The sequence below is a fragment of the Eulemur rufifrons genome, chromosome 25, assembly GCF_041146395.1.
Source record: "Eulemur rufifrons isolate Redbay chromosome 25, OSU_ERuf_1, whole genome shotgun sequence".
NCBI classification, from domain to species: Eukaryota; Metazoa; Chordata; class Mammalia; order Primates; family Lemuridae; genus Eulemur; species Eulemur rufifrons.
Genome location: NC_091007.1, coordinates 5,413,504 through 5,440,607, shown reverse-complemented (window position 1 = coordinate 5,440,607; position 27,104 = coordinate 5,413,504). Strand labels below are relative to the sequence as shown.

Here is a 27,104-nt window from a genome sequence, read left to right as displayed (position 1 = left end):
TGTGTGCCTGTAGTCCTAGCTACATGGGAGACTGAGGAGGGAGGATCACTTGAGCCCAGCAGTTTGGGTCCAGCCTGGACAACATAGCAAGACCCCATCTCTAAAATAAAAAGGGAGGGTAGGGGCTCTATCAAAATGAAAAAGTGTGTTTGATTTGCTTCATAATCTGGAGGTAGATTGGAAAATGGGTTACTACGGGTATAGAAGAAACAAAAGAAAGTTTTTAAAAAAGTAGGATGAATGAGGAGAAATAGAATACTAATGAAAATAAAATTTAAACCATGAAATTAGCACTTTTTCCCTGGAATTATGATTTTAATTAAATATTTTAAAGTTTAAATTTGTAATCAGTATTTAAATGTTTTGGGGAAATTGAACTTCAATTTTAAAATTTTGATTTGAGTAAATGGAATGTAAATGTTTAGAGAATGTAGGTTGTTTAATGTTTAAAGGAATGTTAATTGATAGCATTCATAAGATAGATTTGTAAACTGGAGTTTTTAAAAGCTCCATTTAGAGTTAAAGAAAAAGGATCAAGTAGTTTCTGTTAAGTAAATTTTTCTACAGTTAGAAGTAAAAATCCATAAAGCTGTATTTCCTTTGGCCCTCAGGGTTTGTAACTATTATTGAATATTTAGTATGATTTGACTACATCAAATGAATTGCTTTGCTGTTAGTTAAAAATGAATGATTATGAAAAGGCAGTAAAGACAATAATGTATGGTTATATATTTGGCTAGTATTTACAGGCATTGGAAAGGTACCCTTAAGTATTTTATGTTAGTTGCCATCACTTTCTCTTTACAACCTTAGAACTCCTTTAAAGTAGATATAAACAAATTAACAAAAAATTTAAAAGTGCAATATGTTTATGTTTTTTTTTTTTTTTTTTTTTTTTTTTTTTTTTGAGACAGAGTCTTGCTCTGTTGCCCGGGCTAGCGTGCAGTGACATCATCATAGCTCATTGCAATCTCAAACTCCTGGCCTCAAGCAATCCTCCTGCCTCAGCCTCCCAAGTAGTTGAGACTGGAGGCACACACCACCACACCTGGCTAATTTTTCTATTTTTTTGTAGAGACAGGGTCTCCTTCTTGCTCAGTCTGGTCTTGAATTCCCTACCTCAAAGGGTCCTCCTGCCTTGGCCTCCCCGAGTGCTAGGATTATAGGCACTACTCCTGGCCTGTTTGTGTAATTCTTCTCGGTATAATAGGTGGACATTGTATTGCTTATTTTCAAAATGAGGTTGCCATAGAAACATTCAGTAATACAATTTGAGTTGGCTTATTAAATATAACAATAAAAGGAAATGAGAAAGTATTTCCATTTCATATTCTCAGGCTAATCTTACGGTCATCTTTGGATTTTGTGCTACTGCACTGATTAGATAAACAGTACCTAATAAATCCAACATCCTTGGTAAATGTGACATTAAAAAGGACTCTTTTTTTTTTTATTAATTTCTCATTTGAAGGATTGTGCTATATTTTCCCTTTGAATGCATTTTCTTTTCAAACTTCAGCTTTGAAATTTTGACAGCTGCATCATTTTTAACCATTGCTTACTTTTCCATTTTGAGAGTGAATATTGTACATGATACAGTGTGTTTTGCTGAGTAGAAATGCAAACAAAATGTTCAGTGGGATCTATATACACGTGTTTGGGAGGAGTCAAAGGTGTGGTTTCCTTTAAGAGAAATGAAGTTCACTTCTCCTCCTGCCAAAGACCACTGTTTCCCATGACTACCCTCCAAACATAAGGATGAGAAATTTATTAAAGAAAGAAGATGAATTGATTATAAAGTAATAAGAGTAATAGATATTCTATAAATATTAGAAAGAAAAGGGCTAGAATTCAACTCTTAAAAAAATGCTACTGTTCTGTTTTCATCTTGGTCCTTAATTTTTTAAAGCTTTATATGACTTTTTGAAGTTATTCTTAGCACCTGCCAGAATATTTTCTCCTAAAGATCAGCTGTGTAAGTTAAAGATAACTGTTTAAAGTAAATGTTCTTATGCTAAAACTAATTTTCTGCAGCATTTGTATAATTTATCAACAGAAAGTACAAGATTAATATTATTACAATAGCAATAGTAGTCATTTACTGAGCATCTATCATTCATGGCTGTTGTCCTAAGTACTGTGTTCATATTATACCATTTCTCTTACCACCCGTGACGTAGGTGAGAAACTAAGGCAGGGATAGGTTAAATAATTTGCCCGAGATCTCAAAGTAGTAGGTGGCAGAGCCGTTATTTGAACTCGAGCCGTTTGCCTTACGCTGGGCTTTCCCTAGCCTCCTGTCCCAGCCAGCTTAGATTTTGTGGTCCATTGATGACCACTTCCTAATTCCATCTATTATTGTATCGGTGTACAGTGGGATTAGGACAGAGTTCTGGTTCAACATTTTAATTTGAAAAATTAATGCATTTTAAATTGCCAGAGTAATATAAAAATTAAAGGTTGGGGATGGTCAATGCATTTGAGCTTAGTTTAGTTTGTGAATAGTAAGTGTCTTTTGAGTGTTAAGAAATAATTCATTTTTTCAAGGGCAAATTTAAGAGCGATCTCTTGCAAATTTAATTTTGAATTATAAAATTCAAAAAGAAGTTAATGCATTTGGAGAAAAAGATAATTTATTTTTGTTCCTTTTTTTGAAATGTTCACATTTTAGGAACTCTAAATAAATTTTCAGCTGTCTATAGTAAGTAGTAATACACTGTTGGGGTTTTGGAATTATTAATAATTACTACATATATTAAAGATAATGTAACAAATTTAAATCATTTGTTTTGGGTATGTCTCAGTCATCTTGGCACAGCGAGGAGCAGCTCAGTTTGGTGGAGCTCCCCTGTGTGCGTCGAGCCCTTCAAAAATCCTTCAGGGTTCTACCCTGTATCTTATATATTTGAAAAGGGGTTTCAGCTGATCGCAGGAAGGCGAGGCAGGAACTGACGGGGAGGCTTGGGGGGATATAGTGCTTGAAAGCCACCAGTTAAAGCAGCAGAATGGCTAGCTCCTCTGCCTAATAGCAGGGTGTCCTTGGGCAAGTCACTTAACTTTTCTGAGCCCCAGTTTTTTCGTATCTAAAATGGGGACAATAAAGCTTATCCTTCCATCTTCAGAACTGGATAGCGCAAACAAAATGAAGCATGTGAGAGCACCTTCAAAACTGAAGTGCATTATAAAATGTAATGCTATGCCATTGCTTTTAGCTGGTAATGATGTTGAATTTGAATTTTTTGTTGGTTTCCATTACAGAGTTTTCCAAATGCACGGTATTAAAGAACTACCATGAGAAATTCAGTCTCTTTATATTAGTTTCAGAGTAGAAAAATACAAAATGCTCAGGAAACTCATTCCTTTTGGAACTCAAGGAAGAGTTTCTACCACAGATCTCTATTATTAGATCAGTAGAAGGTACGGAGATGGGTTTTCAGCTACAGGTTTAACTGTTGCCAGCTGACCTTGCCCTCCCATTGCAAGCAGACTACATAAAGGGCTGAAACTTGAATAATAAACAATTGTATGGAAGTTTTAACGTCTTTGTAAGGCATGTAAAGTGTGGTAACCCTTTTCAGTGTTTTAATTTTCTGATGTTAAATACTTTCAGGAGGGTTCTGATAATGACGATGATGAGGGAGAGGAAGAAGAGGAGGAGAATACAGATTACCTTACAGATTCCAACAAGGAGAATGAAACTGATGAAGAGAATACTGTACGTAGGGCTGAAAATTTTGCTTTTTGAAATTATGCAACGTTTTTATAGTATTTGAATTTTAGCCACTGAAGTTTAATTTCTTTTGATTATTTGAAAAATATTTCTTTGGAAAGTCATTTTCAGTTTGTTTTCCTAACCATTTTCTTTATTAACAAGTTATTTTAACATTTAGTAATGTTATATATTTTACTCACTTATTCATTGAGTTATGTCAAACAAGTTATCAATAGAAAAAGGCTTTGCCATATAAAACATTTAAAATTCCTGGTCTGATTTTGTTATTTTTGTTCTGTTCTAATAAGGAGGTAATGATTAAAGGCGGCGGACTTAAGCACATACCTTGTGTAGAAGACGAGGACTTCATTCAAGCTCTGGATAAAATGATGCTAGAAAATCTTCAGGTATTAAATGCTGCTCTATTCCAAAGAATCTTCTCAATACAAAACGTTGTAGTATGTTAAATTCTGGTTAATGTGAGGGTCTCTACTGTCTAAATGTCTGCTTCTGCAGCAGCTTTTCCTCATGCGTACAGCTTGCAGCTGCCAGTACTTCTTGCATCCCACATGCTGATTTGCACATTTCTTTGAGGTAGAGTGGGGGGAGATGCAGCCAACATAAGACTTGGAACAGAGTAATTTCGTTATGCAAGTCTTCCTTTTCTCTCTTAAGTCATATCTCTTTATTTGTAAGACTTTTTTCTTGCAGCTTGTTTAGGAGCCAAACTGTGCAGAAAATAAACATTAGGGGAAATTTAATTTAGTAAATCCTTACGTTCGATGTATTATTTGAATAGCTCGTATGTAAATAGAGAAATATCAGTTATTTAATGTTTCAAGATATGTTATTTTTTTAATGTATTCATAACATTAATAAACCATATTTTATAGAAAGTTCCATCTAGCGGTTTTTAAAATGTCATAGTAATTTGGGGAAATTATTTTTTTCTGTCCTTAGAATAGACCCAAAACCTGGGAATCTAATAATATGATAAAGATAACATTTTTTAATCAGTTGGGGGAAAATGGTCAATAAACAAAAAATAAAGCTGTACTTCTATTTTATTTCCACACCAGAATTAATTGCAAATCTATCAGATAGTTTAAAAGTTGTGAAGACTGTTGGGCCCTACATCAGGTGCTTTACCTCTGTTCTTCACAGAGTGCTGTCAGATACTGTTGGTGTTCCCATTTCGTAGGTAAAGAAACAGACTTGGAGAGACAAACTTTCTTGAGGCTACATGGCTGGTAGTGGTAGAAACTGTTCCCAATCATTTTGCTATATATTGTCCTCCAGCACAGAATGCCATAAGAAACTTGAAGAAATGACAGACCAGGAAAAAAAAATTTATCATAGTCTATACAACTAAGGGCTATAACAGACCAATGAGAAAATATGAATGACCTAGTTTTGGTTTTGTTTTTTTTTTTTTTGCCTGATAATACACAAAGTCATTGCAAAGCTCACTAGTAATCAAAATATATGCAAATTAACATGAGCTTTTCCCATTTATCGACCATCAGATATTAAGGTTTACACAGTGATAGTATCCAGTGTGGTTCTCTGTGGGTAAACATCTGTATTTGGTAAATGTGAATCAGTCCAGCTTTTATGGAGGGAAATTTAGTAAACCTGTCAAATGGGTGTGCCATTTGATCTAAAAATGTACCCCTATTTAATAATTCTCTTTATAAAAGTGAAATACACAAAGATGTCTCATTGTTTGTAATAGGAAAAAAATCCTATTTGTCTATCAATAAGGGACCGATTAAATAACAGGAGCATATCCATGTAATCAGCTCTGTGTATATGCAAATAAGAAAGATGCCCAAATATAGGATTAAACAGAAAAAAAATAATATATTTAGTATAGAACAATATGCTTAGTGGTTGATTGTGTTTATATGTGTATTTTAATAGGTGCTAGAAAAGATCTGGAAGAACGTCCTCCATTATTAACAGTTGTTGCATCTTGGGGTAGGGAAGAGAGGTAGCTGGAGGAATTAGTATGGATACATTAATTAATACATTTTTGTATATAAATATTTTATGAAGAGAGTATGTTAATTTTATAAGCAGCAAAAAACAATAAATCAAGATTCATCTAAATACAGTCCTTTCAAACTTTCAGGAACAGTAAAAAGTCTTTATAAACTTATGAACTTCAAGCAGATTCTAATAAATTGGAGCTTAAAAAAGAAAACCAGAAAACACCACTTTGCTTGATTTGCAAATCTCTTGAATATATGAGGCCTATATCAAAAGACTATTTAAATGGTGGTAGAGCAATTTCAAAACCTTCAGGGCCTTTCAGCGTTACTTGCCTGGCTTTGAGGAACCATATTCGGTGCTTCCCTCTTTCCTGCTCCTTTCATCAGACGTAGACAGTTATTTCCAGTTCCCTAAATGCAGCATGCCAGTTCATGTCCTTGCTTTTGCACCTGTTCTTCCCCGGCTAAATTCCCTCCATATCCCCCAAATGCTCTTTACCATCTGCTTGGAAGAAGTCATGTGACTCCTTTAACATTCTCGAGTGGCCCATTTCTATTCAGCCTTTCATGAAATCTCAGTGCCCACCTCCTCCCAACTGGGCACAGTCAGTCACTCCATCTACACAGGTGGTGTGCACCTCAGATGTATCATAATTTATTTATATATCTGTCTTAGCAAGTTTACGAGCTCTTTGAGGGTAGAGATTATGTCTTTTTAATATTACTGTATCTATGCCTATAATACATGGTAAGTCCTCAGGGAAGTTTCCTTTAAGTAATTGGTTGAAAAGTTCAGTGTAAACGTTAAAAATAATTGATATCACCAACCAAGAAATTAATCTGAATGGTTATAGATTCCAGTCACTCTGGAATCTATAACCATTCAGATTAATTTCTTGGGCCCTGTGCGCCCAATTCCTGAGCGCCCGCTGTGTGTGAAGCTCTGCTGGGAAGCCTGGGTCAAGGGAGTACAGTGGCAAGCCCGCCCCTCTGGTGGAGAGTCAGAGGACAGGCCCTTGTGATACCTGCTGGGGGTAATGAAGGAAGATGTGGGCTGTGAGGATGATAGGAGGGCACAGTGTGTTTTCGAAACAGGGAGATTCAGTAGCACCTGCAGCATTGTGGGCTTGGGAGAGGCTGGAGCAGTGGACAGGACCAAGTCACATGTCCTTCCAAGTCATATGTCAAGGTGTTAGCTGGGGGGAGAAATGCCCCCTGGTCTCACCTGCGTTTCAGAAACAGTACTCTGGCTCTTGTGACTGTAGTGTTTTAAGAAATACAGCACTGAATGAATTATTTGCAGTTTATATTTATGTATGTATCCTAGAATGTTCATATGCTTTTACATTTCTGTCTTTAAGCAACGAAGTGGCGAATCTGTTAAAGTGCACCAACTTGATGTTGCTATTCCTTTGCATCTCAAAAGCCAGCTGAGGAAAGGGCCCCCGCTGGGTGGTGGGGAAGGAGAGGCAGAGTCTGCAGACACGATGCCATTTGTCATGTTAACAAGAAAAGGCAATAAACAGCAGGTAAGAAACTTGTCTGCTGCATGTTTACAATTGATTGTTAGTTATCAAGTGTAAGGAGTAACTTGGTGTGGTAGGTTTTAAATTATCTTTTGCCTACAAGGGGAAAAGAGTTAGAAGGTTTTAAAGTATTGGGTGTTAGAAGTACTTTTATCCCTTATGTATCTAGAAGGCACATCTGACTTCTACAGAATGGATAAGTGGAAAAGATATTCACATGTTAAGTTCACGTATATTGGTAAGAATATATAAATACCTTGACTTTCAGTGGGAAGGTTACATAAGCAAGCTCAGGGTGGGGAAGGAAAGGAGGACAGTGACCAACACAGCTCCAGTGAATGCCCAGTTCCAGGGTTTCTCTTGCAAATCACTGTTATTTGACCTCTAGTCCTTCTCCTCTGTTCTCACTGTGCATTTTCTCTCTTTCCCTTGTCTTACATGTGGTCCCTAGAACTGTTTCCCCCACGTCTGAGCTGTTACTGTAGGGATTCATACATTCATTTGTCAGGTGTGCATTGAGCATCTACTATGTGCCAGGTCCTAGTCTAGGTCCTGAGGCTACACTGATGAACAAGATAAAGCCCCTGCTCTCCTGGAACTTAGACCCTGCTAAGAGAGACAAACGCGTGTTTGCAGATCATGAAATGTGGTATGAAGAAAATAAAGGCCGGCTGTCAGACTCAACTCTAGGATATGGCATCATTTCTGTTAAATTTTTTCCCATTTTAACATTTCTGAAATCCGGCTGCTTTTAAGAGTTGATGGAATCTCATGATAATTGACAGCATTTTTTGTGTGTGTTTTATTGATAAGTAAAATAATGGTGCATCTTAGAATTAATAGAATGTGGCCAGTTGTGGTGGCATATGTCTGTAATCCAAGCACCTTGGAAAGCCAAGGTGGGAGGATCGCTTGAGCCCCGGAGTTCAAGTTTACAGTGAGCTATGATTGAGCCACTGCACTCTAGCCTGGGCAACAGAGCAAGACCCTGCCTCTTAAAAAAAAAAAAAAAAAAAAGGAAATTACTTTTTGGGAGGAGGGATGTTAAATTTTATTAAATATAATAGCTACCACAGTTACCTCATTCATCCGCATAGTCATTTTGCAAATAATTATTGTTTACCTGGTACATACCAGGCACTTCTATAGACAAAATATAACAGCAGTCAGCCAGAGTCCCTCCTCTGGGAGCTTTCATCTGGTGCTGGGAGGCAGACAGTAAAGAAATACGTAAACGTACTGTCCGGATGGGAAGAGGCTATGAAGGGGAAGGAAGCGCCATGAGAGGAGAGAAGGAGACAGGAAAGGGGAGTGTGGGGAGGGGGAGACTGCTGATTTAGAGAGGATCCCTGCCAAGGGGATGTCATCTGACATGGAAGGTATATTCTGTCCCCTCCCCACCAGGACAGCCACAAGGAGATGATGCCTAAATTAATTTTTATCTCTGCCTTTGTCAGGTAATTTCTTGCATATACACAGGGATCAGAGTTGTACAGCATGCCATTATTTTGCTATAATGCAAGTCAACCTTCAGATGCCATCTGTATACCAGTTAGAATCTTGGAGGATAGGGCTGGCAAAGACTATGTCATGACTCATGTTATTGAAAGTTAACCTTGACGTATCCAGGGCATTGCTGTGTCTTCCTCAGACATGGTGCCATCACTGGGCCTTGCCTCTAGCCTAGGTTCCAGCCAGGCCTTGTTGGGCTTTCAGGGAAGTCCCACCTTGCACCCACTCCTTAGGCCAGGTTTAGGCTTTGGTACTTCCTCAGCGCCCCCATCCTCCACTCTCTGTCTCTGGGGAAAATGAGAGCTTGTCTTTTTTGTCAGGACCCTAAACTTGGTGTTGTATTAAGACCTTTGCCAAGACTGCTCTCAGAGCACCTGGAACTGCTGATTCACCACTGTTGCCAGGATTCACAAATCCCAGAGTCTCTGCTTTTCTTTTCTAGGGACTACTTAGTTCTCTGACTAGACGTTTCTATTTCCTTTGTTCTCTTTTTCTTTAAAAGCTCTTAGTTCCCTCCTTGCAACCTCATCACTAGCTTTTCTTGGCACATAAAGTTTCAAAAAGTAATAAAGCTCTAAAGTTTTAAGGCATACACACATGTACAAAGCCGTCATGTCTGGTGTTTTAACTGCGAGGGGCAGTGCGTGGCAACTCCAGTTCCTGTCCCTGCACAGCTACTGACTAATGGCATCACATCAGCACACTTCTTGGGCCCTGATTTTTGTTAACTAAAAGGGGGCTCAGGAATATCTTTCTTTGAAGATTAAATTACACGACAGTAAATAATCAATTTTCTTCTTTCTTGCCCCCCCTTTTTTAAATTTTTTTTAATTTTTATTTATTTATTTATTTTTTATTTTGAATGAATGACCTAGGGCTTCTCTTCCCCCCTTTTGTGAAATACACATGAGAAATCATTGTACATCCTTAGAACATGTGGGCATCGAAAATAAATCAAAGCCTGCCTTAAAAAACTTTTGTGCTTTGAAAAAGAAATTCACTTCAGCAATCTGAACTTCTAAATTTATGGATCAAAATAAGGCTATGTGTTTATATTTTAGAAGGATATTTTTGGTTCAGAGTACATAGATTATAAACTGTATCTGTATCTTATATAACTGTATGCAAAATGAAGGGTTTGAAGTCCTAATTTTTTAAAATGTGAAATTTAGTTTAATTTTTAAGGATATATATTTATTGAGCTTTAAAAATATTAGTACACATGAAATGAGAGCTCAGCGTACTTGGTTAAGTAAATTTTCAACTCTTCTAAACTTTATTTGGAATTTTGGAAAATCTTCAATTTTAGGAACATTATTTGAAGAAACATCACTGGTATTTTGTGGTCTGCAAAAGAAAGTATATTTTGTTCTGATTTTTATTTCTTTATTTGGCTTTTGGGTGTTGGCCCTTCTGGTGCAACGGTTTTTCTACAAATGTGAAATGTGTTGCCTTATAGGAATCTTTAGTTAAGTGAAAGATCTCTTTGTGCACCAAATTTGTGCTCAGAAATAACTTTCTGTTGTCATTAGGAAAAAAATATTTGTGCCAATGAAGTGAGTAGTTGAAGAGAAAGAAAAGGATAATGCTTTTGGTAATTTCTTTCTTTCTAGATTTAAATATTTATGAATTAGAATAATGAATTGAAATAAAATATTTTGATCATTAAAACAAAAGCTTTAATGTAATAGAACTGTTGTAAAATTTTAAAGAGCTTTTTGATTAAACAAACACATAATATATTATAGTCTAATACTTGGAGTCAAATGTTTTTTGGGGGGAGCAGGCGTGGTGGCTCACACCTGTAATCCTAGCACTCTGGGAGGCTGAGGCGGGAGGATCGCTTAAGGTCAGGAGTTTGAGACCAACCTGAGCAAGAGTGAGACCCCATCTTTACTAAAAATAGAAAAAATTAGCTGGGTGTGGTGACATGTAGTCCCAGGTACTCAGGAGGCTGAGGCAGGAGAATCGCTTGAGCCCAGGAGTTTGAGGTTGCTGTGAGCTTGGCTGATGCCACGGCACTCTAGCCTGGGCGACAGAGAGAGACTCTGTCTCAAAAAAAAAACAAAACCAAACTTTTTTTTTGCAGTTAATATTTATAAGAAGTTATGATTTATGATTTGTTTTGACTAGAGTAATAACAGTTACCTATCTTGGTAATTTGAGATTATATATGTATACATATAGATATATGTTTAATTTTATCTACAGTCATGTAGTAGCTGTAAAATACAGCCTAAATCACCTTTATTGCTTTATCATGTTCCAGGAAATTTAGTTTCAGTAACTTCAATCTTTTTATCATCTAATTTGCTATAAAATAGTGTCTCTCTTTCAGTAGTATCTTAGCAGCATTATAGTAAAGGCTTTTGGCAAAGGTGGCATCAGTAAATTTGTCTCTTCATCTCTCTGTATTTATTATTGTCTATTTTCTGTTCCCTTTAAGCGCATAATACTTGAGAACTTTTCTTTTTGTAAATCTTGTCTCAGAGGTCATAAAATATGTGTTTGTTCATGTTTTATATAATTGTTTCCCTTTAAAAGACCTAAGTGAAGAAATTGTTAGTCTTATAAATCAATAGAAAGCCTATAATTTTCACCTTTTTTGATCACATTCGTTAAGAAATTTTCTATATACTGTTTTATATATTCTTTTATTCATATGATTGGTACCGTCTTCATTAGGTTCATCATTACTGAATTATGGATTCAAATTTTATCATCAGGAAGCTAATACAGGGGAAAAATGGCCACCCTGTTATAGTGCTGGGTGTTTTAAATGTTTTAACAAAAACATCTTAGAATTGCAGCTTCCAATTGCATGATGATCAAAGAAATTATCTAACTACATTTCTTTTTTTTCTTTTTTTCCTTTTCCAGACAGAGTCTTGCTCTGTTGCCCCAGGTGGAGTGCAGGGGTGTCATTGTAGCTCACTGCAACCTCAAACTCCGCGGCTGAAGCAATTATCCTGCCTCAGCCTCCCAAGTAGCTGGGACTATAGATGTGTGCCACCGTACCTGGCTAATTTTTCTATTTTTAGTAGAAATGGGGTCTCCCTGTTGCTCAGGCTGGTCTCAAACTCCTGAGCTCAAGCGATCCTCCTGCCTTTGCCTCCCTGAGTGCTAGGATTACAGGCATGAGCCACTGTACCTGGCCTAAGTGATTTCCTATTGGGCTGCTTTGCTTGAGTGTTTGGTGGAACAGTGTTGTACCAGTCCTCTGTATTTGCATAAATTCAATAGTATTTAAGACTGAGAGGAAAACCAGCCAGCTCATTTAGAGGATTCTAATGCTGGAGTCTGTAATTTACATGAACAAACTCAGACTTTTACCTCTTTCTTTACCCTTGCCATCTCAAATAAGGCATCTTATTTAATACTTGGGACAGAAAATGACTTAAAATTTAGCTGTCATTCTCAAAGCCTAATAGATATTTCATATTTTGCTGAAAAAATACTCAACATTGCCTAGGAATTCCCACCTTTGATAAAGATAATAAGGAGGATAATATTAGCTAAAATGTATTGAATTCTTAATGTAATCCAGACATTATTGTTTTATGTGCAATCATATCTTTTAAAATGAATGTATTGCTTTATGTATTATAGCTCTGTCTTTGTTGATTTCATACTGATAGATACTTCTTTGAGTATCTGTACCTTTTATATAATGCTGATGCCTACTTTTCATGATCTATTAAGGGAAGATTAGAAAATTACATTGCTTAAAGTTCTTGTTCTGGATGTTATTCTCATTTTTTAAAAAGAAAGTGGTAATCTTTTTCTGTAGTACTTGAAATCTCTCCCAGGTGTCATAATAATTTGGCCAAACTGTTTACAGTGCGTATTTAATGGAGCTTTTCTTTACCAATAGTTCTTGGCACCTGGGTTTGGAAATACAGGTGCAATGGGATACTTTCCACATGAGTAGTGCTGAAAGTAAAGAATTTCACTGTGATTTACTGTGATGTCTCCCAGTAACTTAAGTGTTTAGGAAGAGTAAGTTTATTATGAGGTTCTTGTTTCACACATTAGAGGCATGTAAGGAGTTTAGCAGAAAATTCATTTTGAGCTGGACTTTATCATTTACTTACTCTTTGTCTTCCTGAATTTCGAAAAATAAAAGGTTTATTGCAGGGAATCATGGCCATTTTATTTAATTTTGTTTCAGTTGGTTTTGTTAGTGGAAATAAACAGTTGGGGCAGGTCCTGTGTGATATAAATACATTCCTGATACAGATTACAAAACAGGCATAAGGACAGGTATACAGATGTAATTAAGGCTTTCTGTTTTCTGACTACTGGTTGTAAATCTCATTCTGCTAAGAAGGTGATTTTTTAAAATTGTCTTAGGACTTTATTTTGTTAAAAGTTTTATTTTTAGAATGTATAGGAAGCAATGGGGAAGGCTGTTAATTCCAAACTTTTGAAATTACTTAAATATATTACTAATATGTAATATTTTAGAGTAACCACTATTGCTAGGCACTTTACATATTTTATCTCATTTAATTTTCAGAACAACCCTAAAATATAGTATTGATATCCTCATTTTACAGATGAGAAAAAGACAGAGAGTTCTTAAGGAATTTGCTAGGTCATACTAATAAATGATAGGGCTGAGATGAGCTTAATCTGCCTGACTCCGAAAATCTGTGTTCTCCGTTTCTTTGCAGCACTGCCTGGCAAGTATATATTTCATGAAAGAACTGATTGTAATGTGGAAATGGAAGGAAACGTGGGGAAGGGGCAGAGAAAAAGATACCATAGAATTCATAATTGTGGAAGAAGGAAAAATTGGCCATCATCAGACCATATACGCTAGAATTTAGAAATAGACAGCCCACAGCTGGCAATTTTTAAAGAAGATGTGGCTCAAGAGGATTAGGAGGTACTTTTTTGGTTGTTTTTTTTTTTTTTGGAGACAGGGTCTCTCTCTGTTGCCCAGACTAGAGTGCAATGGCATCAACATAGCTCATTACAACCTCAGACTCCTGGGCTCTAGCCATCCACCTGCCTCAGCCTCCTGAGTAGCTGGGACTACAGGCGTGTGCCCCCATACCTGGCTAATTTTTTCACTTTTTTATAGAGATGAGGTCTTGCTATGTTGCCCAGGCTTGTCCTGAACTCCTCGCCTCAAGCAATCTTCCCACCTCACCCTCCCAAAGGGTTGGAATTGTAGGCGTGAACCCCTGTGCCCGGCCTAGGAGGTACTTTTTTAAAAGGCTATTTTTGGAGCCATAGGAACAAAGAAAGGTAATCCCAATGCTTGTGGAGAGAGATGGAAAAAATAACTATTCATAGTCCCTTTTATCAAGAAGAAAGATTTCTATGAGAATGGGTAGATTAAAGATTGGATAAAATTAAATAATTTCAGAAGGAATTATGTACTTTAAATGTGTCCCAGTCTTCAGGCATAAACAAATTATATCCTGGAGGACTGAAAGAACTTATATATGTACTCCTAGAGCAGTTATTAAAATTTATAAAAAGTCTTTCAGAATGGAACAAAAGATTCATAGTGGACAAATATTACCTTTTTCAAAAGCAAGCAAAAAATACATTCTGAAAACTATGTAGTCTAATAAACTCAATGTCTACTTTTAGCATAATTCTAGATTGAGTTTTAAAACAGATGGTTTTAGTTCAGAAAATGAAAATTAAAATCAAATGAACTATCAGTATGTACTCATTAGAATACTAAAATTTCAAAGACTGACCATACCAGGTTTTCTTTTTTTTTTTTTTTTTTTTTGAGACAGAGTCTCACTTTGTTGCCCAGGCTAGAGTGAGTGCCGTGGCGTCAGCCTAGCTCACAGCAACCTCAAACTCCTGAGCTCAAGGGATCCTCCTGTCTCAGCCTCCCGAGTAGTTGGGACTACAGGCATGCACCACCATGCCCGGCTAATTTTTTTTTTTTTTTCTATATATATTTTTAACTGTCCATATAATTTCTTTCTATTTTTAGTAGAGATGGGGTCTCGCTCTTGCTCAGGCTGGTCTCGAACTCCTGAGCTCAAACGATCCGCCCACCTCGGCCTCCCAGAGTGCTAGGATTACAGGCGTGAGCCACCGCGCCCGGCCTACCAGGTTTTCAAAGAATGTGAAGGAACCGGAACTCTCATAACACTGCTAGTGTAGTGTAAAATGGTGCAGCCACTTGGGAAAACAGGCAATTCTTAAAAAGTAAAACATAGCAGATATTCCCAGCTGTTCCATTCCTAGCATTTTTCATTTCAGATCTGTGAAAACCTATGTCCACATAAAGATTTATACATGGTTGTACAACTGTATTTGTAATAACCCCAAACTAGAAACAACGCAAATGTTATCTGTAGGTGAATGAATATATGGTATATTAATATAGCATAATACATCTGCAATAAAAAGGAACGAGCTGTAGATGCATACAACAACGTGAATGCATCTCAAATTATTATGCCAAGCAAAAGAAGCTAGACCAAAAAAAGTACATGTTGTGTGATTCAGTTTATATAAAAATTTAGAAAATGCAGACTAGCTACCCTATAATCCTAGCTACAGAGGAAGCTGAGGCAGGAGGATTGCTTGAGCCCAGGAGTTCGAGTTAAAGGCCAACCTGGGCAACTTAGCAAGACCCCATCTCTTAAAAAAAAGAGAGAAAGAAAATGCACACCAATCAGTAGTGACAGAAAGCAGATCCGTGGGTGCCTGGGGATAGAGATAGAGAAAGATGTTTACAAAGGTTGGAGGTGACAGATAAATGCTCGCCATCTCCATTGTGGAGAGGTTTTCTCTGATATGTACATATAGCAGAACTTATCAAATTAAACATTTTAAATATGTTCTGCTTACTGTAGGTCAAGTGTACCTCACTAAAGTTTTTTTAATCTTTGAGCTTTTTTTTTTTTTTTTTTTTGAGACAGAGTCTCGCTGTGTGTCCTGGGCTAGAGTGAGTGCCATGGCATTAGCCTAGCTCACAGCAACCTCAAACTCCTGGGCTTAAGCGATCCTACTGCCTCAGCCTCCCGAGTAGCTGGGACTACAGGCATGTGCCACCATGCCCGGCTAATTTTTTATGTGTATATATTTTAGTTGGCCCGGTAATTTCTTTCTATTTTTAGTAGAGACGGGGTCTCGCTCTTGCTCAGGCTGGTCTCGAACTCCTGACCTCAGGCAATCCACCCGCCTCGGCCTCCCAGAGTGCTAGGATTATAGGCGTGAGCCACCGCGCCCGGCCCCAATCCTTGGGCTTTTTAAAAAGAAGTGATAGTTTACAGGGAGTCAGTGATCGATGGCTGAGTGCAAGTTCTCTCAAGCTAAGTTCACTGGGGAGAAGGGTGAGTTTACTAGGCTGGTAGCTAGGTGGACTACCTTAATATATTTTTATTTTGATACACGAGATACTTAATTATCTGTTGTCACAAATATGAAATGTAGGTAGTCGGGTTTGTAGATGTTTTCTCTCTCATACTTAATATTTTTCATTTTAGTGTATTGAGCCTAGTGTGTTTAGTGTCCTAGGAATTACATTTTAAGGAAAACACTAACTGCGGCACATCATGAGAGAGAATACCAAGAAAGGATGCCAGCATACAAGGCACAGATCAAACAGACAAAGATCTGGGATCTTGAGCACATCTCCCCAAATCCTTCCTTTCCACAGCAGACATGCTTTTGGTCCAGAGTAATAGATGCAGGTTATCAGACAGCAGAGAAAATTAGGTTGTGAAATATCTCCGTTTTATGCTTAGATGGTACCATCGCTTACTTTAACATTTTTTAGGGAGCCATGACCCATGAATTCATAGGTCCCATTTAGGTTTGTTTCCATGAGCAGTACTAAATGAAGACCATCTTGGTAAAAACAGAAGCCTTCCTAGATAAGGACTCACACTTTCCCCATAACAGAAGTAAGTCTCCCTGGGTCAGTTGCTTAACACTGCCTCCTTCCCGGCATCCCAGCTGTGTTCAGAAATGGGAAGGGCTAGTAATGCCGAGGATGGGCTGGATTTGCTCTGTGTAGTTCAGGAGGGGGATAGAAACATAAAGGATGCAGATGACAGTTTGCTGTAGAAAAGCCTTTCTGACAGTTATCCATATGTGACAGGGTCTACAGGATGAAAAGTTGTCCCCTGTTGCTACATATGTGCTTCCAAATAGGGTGCACAGAGGAACGTCTGTTTTTTATGGCGGTTGAACTTGGTGGCCTTTCACTCGCCACACAGCCCCAATGGGTTTTGTCTCTGGTAGAGTAATCCTAGTATCTGTTCTTAGGTGTGCGCTTACATGGTGCTGATCATAGTAAAGTAAAGGCGTTATTGTTTTTATAAACTCATTTAATTATACCTGCTGTATTATTTGGAGTCTCTTTTTTTCTTTCTCTCAATTTTCTCAAGCTATTTGTGATTCCTTTGTTATTTTTTTTTTTCCTCAGTTTAAGATCCTTAATGTACCCATGTCTTCCCAACTTGCTGCAAATCACTGGAACCAACAACAGGCAGAACAAGAAGAGAGGATGAGAATGAAAAAGCTCACACTAGATATCAATGAACGGCAAGAACAAGAAGATTATCAAGGTATGAAATCACAAGAGAAGCAGAAAATTTTGCCACTGTTTGAATGTTTTAAATATGGAGTATCAGAGTTGTTTTTTTTCTCACCTTTTCATGTCATAGTTGTATGTATTTATATGGAGAAGTTAATTGTTTTTTAAATTCCATTCTACATATTTCTCACTTACTTGTAAAATAACAATAATATAATTTTTATCCCATTTTACTAACTCCGTAAGTCTATTAGATTATATACTGCTGCTAGCTGTGTTTGCAAGGGAGATGATAGCCAATTTTTAATTGCCTCACGTTGCCGGCCAGTTGTGAGCAGATTGATTTAACATGTGTCACTTAACAATAGAAGAATGTTCTGAGAAATGTGTAGTTAGGCAGTTTTGTCATCGTGCAGACACCACAGAGTGTGCTTGCACAGGCCTAGGTGGGATAGCTGCTGTGTACCTAGGCTATGTGGTATATGGCAGGCCATTGTGTGTGCAGGCCACCCTTGACCAAACGCTAATATGCAGTGTGTGACTGTTTATCTCATTTTGTCCATTTGGAGCCTTGGTCTTTAGAATCGCCATGTTCCTTAAGATTTGGGGAAATACTCAAATTAGGATTTTAGTTTTACACAATTAAACCAGCATTTTTGGGTCAATTGGAACCTTACACACAGAGGCCGTGGACACCTCCTCAGCCAGCCTTTTGGCATTCCTGTGGTATCCAGATAGATTTTAGAGCCATAACATTGTCGTTATATGGGATTGTATTGAACAAACTGCTATTTGTGCAAGAGAGTATGTGAAAATATTTGTGGTTTTTTTATCTTAATTCCACTGCTTAGAATCTTCTCTCCCAATTCCCAGTTAATATCCAACATTCTTAATAATAATGGCAAATACTTACTAAATGCTTACCGTAGCCGGACACTGTTTTATATACTTTTTCATAGCTTGTAATCCTCTCAACAATTTTATGAGATAAATGTTGTTGTTACCTGCATTTTACATTGAGGGAAACTGACCCTAAAGTGCCATAGCTAGTAAGTGGCAGAGCTGGGGTTTTAGCCAGTGTAGTCTTCCCTCCACACACTGCTCTCTTGGCTGCTGTACGATCTTGCCTCGTGGGCTGTTGCGCTGCCTTGGAAGAAGCCACACCTATGTGGTGGCCACATCCACAGTAAAGGGAACCTTGGGTATTAAAAGAATCTCATCTCTGATTTGCTCTTTCAGAACTTAATCATTTTGGTCTGCATAATGGTTATTTTTCCTTAGCTACCTGACAGGACTGATCTAGCCAACATTTTGTTTGCTTCCCGGGGGAGTACATTTACAAGAGTTAACAGCACTTTCTTTTTTGCTCCTGATTACAGAAATGCTGCAGTCTCTTGCGCAACGCCCAGCTCCAGCAAACACCAATCGTGAGCGGCGGCCTCGTTACCAACATCCAAAGGGAGCACCTAATGCAGATCTAATCTTTAAGACTGGTGGGAGGTAAAACAGCCTTGACTTATTTCCTCCTTAGCTATTTATTTTTTATGATGTCCGTATGAAAAAATCAGACCATTCTGGATTATTCTTATTGATAAAGGCCTAATTATTAGCAAAATAGAAAAGTCTTTCAGTGGTAGGTATCTGAGGAAAAGAATCTGTTTGATATGATAGTTACAGCTGTTTTTTAAGAAGTCATCTGGGCCGGGCGCGGTGGCTCACGCCTGTAATCCTAGCACTCTGGGAGGCCGAGGTGGGCGGATCGTTTGAGCTCAGGAGTTCGAGACCAGCCTGAGCAAGAGCGAGACCCCATCTCTACTAAAAATAGAAAGAAATTATATGGACAGCTAAAAAAATATATATATATAGAAAAAATTAGCCGGGCATGGTGGTGCATGCCTGTAGTCCCAGCTACTCGGGAGGCTGAGACAGGAGGATCGCTTGAGCTCAGGAGTTTGAGGTTGCTGTGAGCTAGGCTGACGCCACGGCACTCACTCTAGCCTGGGCAACAGAGTGAGACTCTGTCTCAAAAAAAAAAAAAGAAAAAAAAAAAAGAAGTCATCTGTTTCACCCAGATCTTGGCTTTCCCTCTCCCTGAGTGGACTTCTTTGTATTTTCTCTTTTGCCCTACTGGAAAGGACTAGTTATAGGTGAGTTTTAGAGAAATCGTAGGCTTTGTGTTAGAATTTAGAATTTCTCAGGTCAGGGTTAATTAATATCAGTGTTTACAAAAACTAGACTTTGCAGCATATGGGTAGGGTTTCTTGTGAGCTTTTTTTTTTTTTAAAAAAAAAAAGTAAATAGGCCGGGCGCGGTGGCTCACGCCTGTAATCCTAGCACTCTGGGAGGCCAAGGTGGGTGGATCGCTCGAGGTCAGGAGTTCAAGACCAGCCTGAGCAAGAGTGAGACCCCATCTCTACTAAAAATAGAAAGAAATTATATGGACAACTAAAATATATATATACAAAAAATTAGCCAGGCATGGTGGCGCATGCCTGTAGTCCCAGCTACTCGGGAGGCTGAGGCAGTAGGATCGCTTGAGCCCAGGAGTTTGAGGTTGCTGTGAGCTAGACTGATGCCACGGCACTCACTCTAGCCCGGGCAACAGAGTGAGACTCTGTCTCAAAAAAATAAATAAATAAATAAATAAATAAAATTTCCTGATGGAATCCATGGCAGTTCCACTTAAAATTAAACTTGAATTATTTCATATGAGAAAATTAAAACTCTATAAAGAATTTCACACTGAAGATGTTCTCTAATAGGACTTATCTTTTTTTAAGGGTAAATTATTTAAAGTTTTTGGGGGAGCTGGTCACTCATGCCTGTAATCCTAGCATGCTGGGAGGCCTAGGCAGGAGGATCACTTGAGCTCAGGAGTTTGAGACCAGCCTGAGCAAGAGTGCTACCCTGTCTCTACTAAAAATAGAAAAATTTGCCAAATGTGGTGGCCAATGTCTGTAGTCCCAGCTACTCTGGGAGGCTGAGGCAAGAGGATCACTTGAGCCCAGGAATTTGAGGTTGCAGTGAGCTATGGTGACACCACTGCACTGTAGCCCGAGCGACAGAGCAAGACCCTGTCTCAAAAACAGAAAAAAACAAAATGTTTTTTGGGGACATGATCTAGAGACCCATATCATTAACTCAGTTTTCTATTTTATGGTTGAGTTGAAAGTGACAGTGGCATCTGCTGCCCTTTTTTACCTCACTCAGGTGACTGGTGTTTACACTGAGGATCTGCAGAGCCAAAAATGTCACTTGGTTGTTGGGAGCAGGGAAGAGCTATAGAAGGGAGTGGACTGGGGGGTGGGTAGGATTGTGGAAAATGTGGACACTAGTCTTTTACTCACATGTTTGTGTGTTCCTGACAACATTTTTCTTTTAACTATTTGCTCAAATAACTAATCAAATTGTAATTTAGAAAATTGGTTTGTCATGACAGTTTGAAGATCTGTTTTTTAACATCTGATGAGTAGAATTTTTTTAAAAATTCCAAATTGGAAATGATATACAGATCTGTCGAATCAGGCATAACAAGATATTAGGTTACTTTTAATTTTCCCAACTTTATTAAAGTCCTCTAATGAAGCCTGTTTTATTACTGCTACTATTCTTATTAATCGCTAATCCCTTCTTAGCGCATATATTGCAAGTATAGCTTCTTTTCCTGAGTCTTAAATGTTTGGGTGTCAGCACTTGACAGACCCAGTAGGCGTGGAGCTGGGTGGCACGGGGGCACCTGCAGTGAGGTCTGCTTCCCTCTCTGTGTACTCGTTCAGGACCTGCCAGGTGCAGGCCTGCACGATGGAAAATGAAAAGTAGAAGACAGGTCTTTAGCTTCAAGGTTATAGTCCAGTGGGAAGACCAGGTGGAGGCACATGAAAGATAATTCTGCTCTAGTCATTTATTTATTTTAAAAAAGCCTTGGTTGAGAGTCTGTTTGGCATAGGCATTTCTTAGGCAGTCTGGAGCAAAGATGGGTACAGGGAAGCCTGTGCGAGAGCTTACATGTGTAAGCAGAAGTGCACGTGAACACAGAGGTGTGCCTTTCTTGTTTGTCTGCCACTGTTACTCAGTGGTTTTTCAAAGTTCCTTATTAACTGTCTGTTCTCCTTTCCTCCCTCCAATCCCCACTGGGAGGAACTGGCCACACTTGGTTTCTTCCTCACTCCCACTGTGGCTTACCCTGCCACAGAAGCTGCCTTCTCTGGGGTCACCCCCTACCTCCTGTGGCCTCACGTGATCATGTGTGGCCTCATCTCAGTTGCACTTGGCATCGTGGCCCCGTTTTCCTGATGGATTCTCTCCCCTGGCTTCTGGTCCTCCTTTTCTCCTGTCCTCCTTGCCGTGCTCGCCCCTAGGTGTGTAGATGTCGTGTGACTCAGGTCAGCACTAGGCTCTCTTCTGTCATCCTTCTCCACCCTTGGAGGAGGCAGCATCCCTGTGTGGCTTGGATCCCGTCCAGATCTCCAGCCTAGACCTTGAATTTGCCTCTCTGCCTCTCTGCCTAGCCATGTCTCTCAGAGACAAGACCTTGGTGCCTCCACCCCTTTCTCCCCCGGTCTCCAGCCTAGGAGCTTTGCCTTTCCCTTCGTCCACAGAAAAGGAGTTGCATTTTTGACTCCTCCCTCTCCCTCAATTCCCAGATCTAATGACTTAATCCTCTGCATTCTACTGCCAAACGGCTGTCACACTTGCCTGTTTAGTTGCCCTCACTGCCAAGACCCTGGGTTGGGCCACCATCGCTCTCATTTGGGTGACTGCGCACCTGCCTCCTCAACTTCTCTGTCTCATTTCAACCTCTTCCAATTCATTTGGCTATACCTAGTGTTCTTTTTTTCTTTCTTTTTTATTTCTTGAGACAGAGTCTCGCTGTGTCACCCAGGCTGACGAGCAGTGGCCTGGTCATAACTCACTGTAGCCTTGAACTCCTGGGCTCAAGCGGTCACCCAGCTAATTTTTTTATTTGTTATTTTTTATTTTTGTAGAGATGGGGATCTCACCATATTGCCCAGGCTGGTCTCAACCTCCTGGCTTCAGGGATCCTCCCACCTTGGCCTCCCATAATGCTGGGATTATAAGTGTGAGCTACCGCACCCAGCCCCAGTGTTCTTTCTAAAATGCAAATCTGATGTCTAACTATGTGAGCCCTTGTGCTCAGAACCCTTCGGTGGCTCCTCGTGGCTTGTAGGATTAAGTCTAAACTCCTCAAGTTGTTGAACAAGGCCCTGTGTGATATGGGCGTACTTGCCCTGCTGGCTTCACCTTGCCCTGGTCTTTCCGCTACTCCGGCTACGCTGGCCTTTGGTTCTTCTGAGTGTGTTCTTTTTGCCTCCTCTGTTTGGAACAGTCTCCTGTTTTTCCCCTGGATAATTCCTGCTCCTCTGTCAGGTCTGCCTTGGTGTACTCACGTCTGACGTGACTTGCTGCATTTCCACAGACCTTGTCCTACTTAATTACCTGGTAGCTCATTTCTGTCTCCCATGAGATTACAGACTGAGGGCAGGGACTGAGTCTTATCTTGCTTTTCATTAGATCTCCTTCATAGCTCTGGTGCCTGGCTCCTAGCAGATGTGTAGTAAATATTTGGTGAATGGACAAAGAAACTTTTTACGATCTACATTTAGTCATTTCATAAACTTTCTCTCTCCATTTCTGCTCCCAAGCTCTTCCCTGTTGTTCCCCCCTGCCCCCCCCTTTTTTTGAGGAGGGTAAGAGTCTAAACTCTTGAGCTAGCCTCTCAACCTGTTTTAAATCTCATAAAATCATAATTTGAAAAAAAATATCCTAACTTGCCCATCATTCTTAAGAATGATACTCTGGAAAGTCTCATGAATGCCGTGTTCATGGCCAGTGCTCCTAAAATGTAGGTATGGACAAACATTGTAGAAGAACAAGCAAATGTGTAAACATGAGTTTTCGAGCATTTCCGAATACCAAATGTTCTTTGCGATTTTTTAAACGTAAGTTTTAAGTGAAGAAATGTCATCATTTTGAAAGAACAGACTAATGGGGTGGAATCTCCCGGTGGTTTGGCTCCTCTTTATTTACTTCTATTTTTAACCCTGGGCCAGACTTAGTAGGAATCTGTGCACTTAGAGCAATGGCTTTGTTGGAAACCTTAAGAACATGCTGGAGTGATGAATTCCTATAGGAAGGAGGGAAAAGGCAGTGAGTGAAGTCTGAGAAACTGGTTTCAAGTTGATTCTTAACTTGGCTAGTGCTTTTCTAAAAAATCAGTTATTAATATTGGCCATGTGATATGGCAGATAAAGGGAAATTTATTTGGAAACTGGTTATTGAAGCATTTTAAAATATTTCTTACCTGTGAATTTTGATAGACTTCCCAGACATTAATTATAATGATTTGTGTATTTTCTAAAGAGGGGATCCTTGAAATAGGAAGAGAAATTAAAATTTCAGCCTTTGGGCAAATTACTGGCCTTTGCTTAAAATGAGTTAAATGGCAGTGATTGCTCTAAGTGAAACTATTCTCCAGGTTTTCTGTAGCTCAGAGCAAGGTGGTTTTCTGCTCGGCTAGTGTTGAAAATCTTAGCGTCTTTGGCAAATGTTAGTACTAACATGGTTTAGATGCTACCAGTTGATAGGGGTTGGTGCAGTGGTCCTCAAACGTGTTAAAATACATATTAACCCTCTAGACTCATGAAAAAGCAGGTTCTGATTCACTTCTAACACGCTCCCAGGTGACGTCAGAGCTGCTGGTGTGTGACAGGGGCGTATGCAATCCCACTTTTTAGCCCATCCCAAGGAGAGTCTGCATTTTTTTATTAAATGTTTTCTTTTATGTTATTATTATAAGGTTAAGTGATAGTTTTGTCATAAAATAGTCCCTTACAGAATCACATTTAATCTAAACTGTATATTGTAAACATTTTTTGAGCTCTTTAAATCACTCAGAAGGATTATTTGCCCATGAGTCAGTCATGTGGCATCCCACACTATAACTAGTGATAGAAATATATCTTATTTACCAAAGATTGTGAACATTTTTTCCTATCATTCATTGCATTTATTCAAAGTATTCTATTTTGGACAGCTGCTTTGTCTTGACTTCTGGAGAAACTCTTGTATCTTCTCTTTCATTCTGTTGGAATTGTGTTATGGACCCTTTTCCCGTCAGTTCAGTTCTGGAATTGTTATGGATATGTCCAGCTGAAAATATACTTTTCCATATTTACATTTCATTCTTTGAAGGTTTCTTGCTAATGTGACTTGCTCTGTGAAAAGCAAACAGTATTAGTCTGCTCGGCTGCTGTAACAAACACCACAGGCTGAGCGGCTTAAACAGCAGAAGTTTGTTGTTTCACAGTTCTGGAGGCTGGAAGTCTGAGATCCGGGAGTCATCAGGGTTGATTTCTTCTGAGGTCTGTGAGGAAGCATCTGTCCCAAGCCTCCCTTCTAGCTCCTGGGGTTTGCTGGCAATCCTTGGCATTCCTAGGCTTGTAGGTGCGTCACTCTTGTCTCTGCCTTCATCTTCACGTGGCATCTCCCCGTGTGCATGTCTGTGTCCCGATTTCTCCTTAAACACAGTCATATTGGATTAGGGGCCCACCCTACTCAGTATGGCCTCTTCTTAACTAATTATATCTGCAGCAACCTTATTTGCAAATAAGGTCACATTCTGAGGTACTGGGAGTTAAACTTCAATGTACGAATTTTGGGGGTGCACAACTCAACCATAACACAAACCATGAATTCTTAGCAACGTAGAAATCAGTCATAGAAGAGATACAGGCACTGTCCATTCCAATTACTGTTGGAATTGCTTGTTTTGTCATAGTCCAGTAGAGAGCATGTGTGCTACAGTTGTCCCTCGGTGTCTGTAGGGGATGGGTTCTTAGACCCCCCTGGATACCAAAATCCACAGATGCTAAAGTCCCAGATATAAAATGGCACAGTGTTTGCATATAACCTATATAATCCTCTCGTATACTTTAAATCCTCCCTAGATTACTTATAATACCTAATACAATGTAAATGCTATAAAAATAGTTGTTATACTATATTATTTTTTAAAAAATTGTATTATATTTTATTGTTTGGGTTTTTCCCCCTGAATATTTTTGATCTGCTGGAACCTATGGATACCAAGGGCCAACTGTAATTTGGAGAAGTCACTAGTGGTGATTGGTAGTGTTTGAGGGGACGCTTTCTTGCCCGAGCCTTGCCTGTGGCAGTGCACTCTATAATGTTGCCCTGTTTGTGCCTTTAGGAGACGTTGATCCAGCAGCACGTGTCATTTCATTAGGTCCTGTATCTGATGTTGTGGATAGTGGAGTCCTCCAGCAATTGAATGAGAGCAGTGGACACATCTCAGCATGTCGGTCTAGAGAGTTGCGAATCTAAACCTGGGACAGGCTGGGGCCATGAGGCAGAAACACCAGCCTCTGCCAACACCGGAACAAGCCGACGCTTCCAGACAAGGCGTAAAAGGCCTTTTGCAATGGAAATCACGTGAGGGTTAATCTTCTCTTGAGAATGGCAGTCAAGAAATGAGATGGTTCACTTGACTACTGAGCAGTTACACCAAGAAGAGAGTCGATGAGATGATTGAGCCGGAGAAGAAACGGTTGTGATGGTAATGGTATGGGGGAAATGAACTTGAGTTTTAAACTTGATTTGAGTTACAGTGTCTCTGAATTGAACATCCCATGTTGGAAGAAGATACATTTGGGGGCTCCAGGACTACAGTAGAAAAGTATAGAGCAAGCAGTAAAATCTCCTAGTAAAAACTTACATGCAGGACAACAAAATGATGAAAGATATCCAAATACCAGATAATCCACCAGGAAGGCTTTTGTTTAGGAATTTGTTGCAAGAGGAACAAGGGATGAGGGAGAAAAATCTGTTTTATCCATCAGAGTCAGTGAAATAAAATTGCCTATTAGGGTAAAAGAAAAATGTGAAGACTATTTTAGCATACAGAGAGCATTAATTCAGATGGCTTAGACGAGTCTAATACCAGTCCAAGAAAAGGGATATAGTTGAGCCCATTGTAAGTATCATTGAAAACAAAACGTGCCAGTCAGCATGTCACAGAAGACGAACGAAGGACAACAAGAAGTGATCAGAATATTTTGTTGACCTTCATGGGTTTACAGCCTCTATCTCTAAACAAAGTATGGAAACAAGTAGAGCTTTTATTTTGCTTTTGTTTTCGTTTTGTTTTGTTTTGTTTCCCCCCACTAAATAGAAATGAGGGTTCTTAGTCTGTTTCTGACAATCTGTTAATTTATTAGGATAGTTGTCTTTCGTTTGCTTTCTAATAGGCATAGTAAATTTAGTTGAAGAGCACATCTGTATGCTACAACTTGATTACATCTTTTTTTCTAGCTATTTTGCATTTTTTCTTTTACCATGTTTCAGTTTCTGCATGTAGATTTAAATAAGAAACAAAACTTGTAAAGTTGTAACATTTCACATGGAAATGCTGCCCAATCTTCACCAGCTTCAGAAATCTGACCTTTGCCGATGCTGCAATAAAGTGTTGTAATTTAGATCTGGTGTGGTTTCGTTTTATTTGGTTTGGGTTTCAGAAATGTATAGAATGGGTAAATCAGTGTCTTCTGGGGTCATCTTTGTGCTTTATAATGTATTCTCAAAGACGATTTCTGTAGCATTTCAGTGTTAGTGCTGCCTTCACTTTAAGGGTTCCATCTTTGCATGACATTCTTAGGTCCCTGCAGTAATTTACCTTTTGGGTCAATTCAAAAAGTAGCCTGTGCGATCCGGCAGAATAAACGCTTTCAGGACAGGCTTAACACTGGTCAGGGTGGAAAATGTTGGCACAACATGGTTCAGCCTGAGGCAGCGTT

At 39.0% G+C, this 27,104-nt stretch overlaps 1 protein-coding gene across 2 annotated transcripts in view; it reads left to right on the top strand.

The window, feature by feature from the left end:
* UPF2 (UPF2 regulator of nonsense mediated mRNA decay) overlaps window positions 1–26,786 on the top strand; it is a 95,955-nt gene extending 69,169 nt beyond the window's left edge. For both annotated transcript variants that reach the window (XM_069458979.1, XM_069458978.1), the window contains exons 17-22: window positions 3,611–3,715; window positions 4,021–4,119; window positions 7,068–7,235; window positions 17,161–17,302; window positions 18,651–18,771; window positions 25,502–26,786. In XM_069458979.1, the coding sequence (XP_069315080.1) occupies window positions 3,611–3,715; window positions 4,021–4,119; window positions 7,068–7,235; window positions 17,161–17,302; window positions 18,651–18,771; window positions 25,502–25,511 (645 nt within the window). In that variant the 3' untranslated portion in view covers window positions 25,512–26,786. The remainder of the gene's footprint in view (window positions 1–3,610; window positions 3,716–4,020; window positions 4,120–7,067; window positions 7,236–17,160; window positions 17,303–18,650; window positions 18,772–25,501) is intronic.
* Window positions 26,787–27,104: the final 318 nt, after the last annotated feature.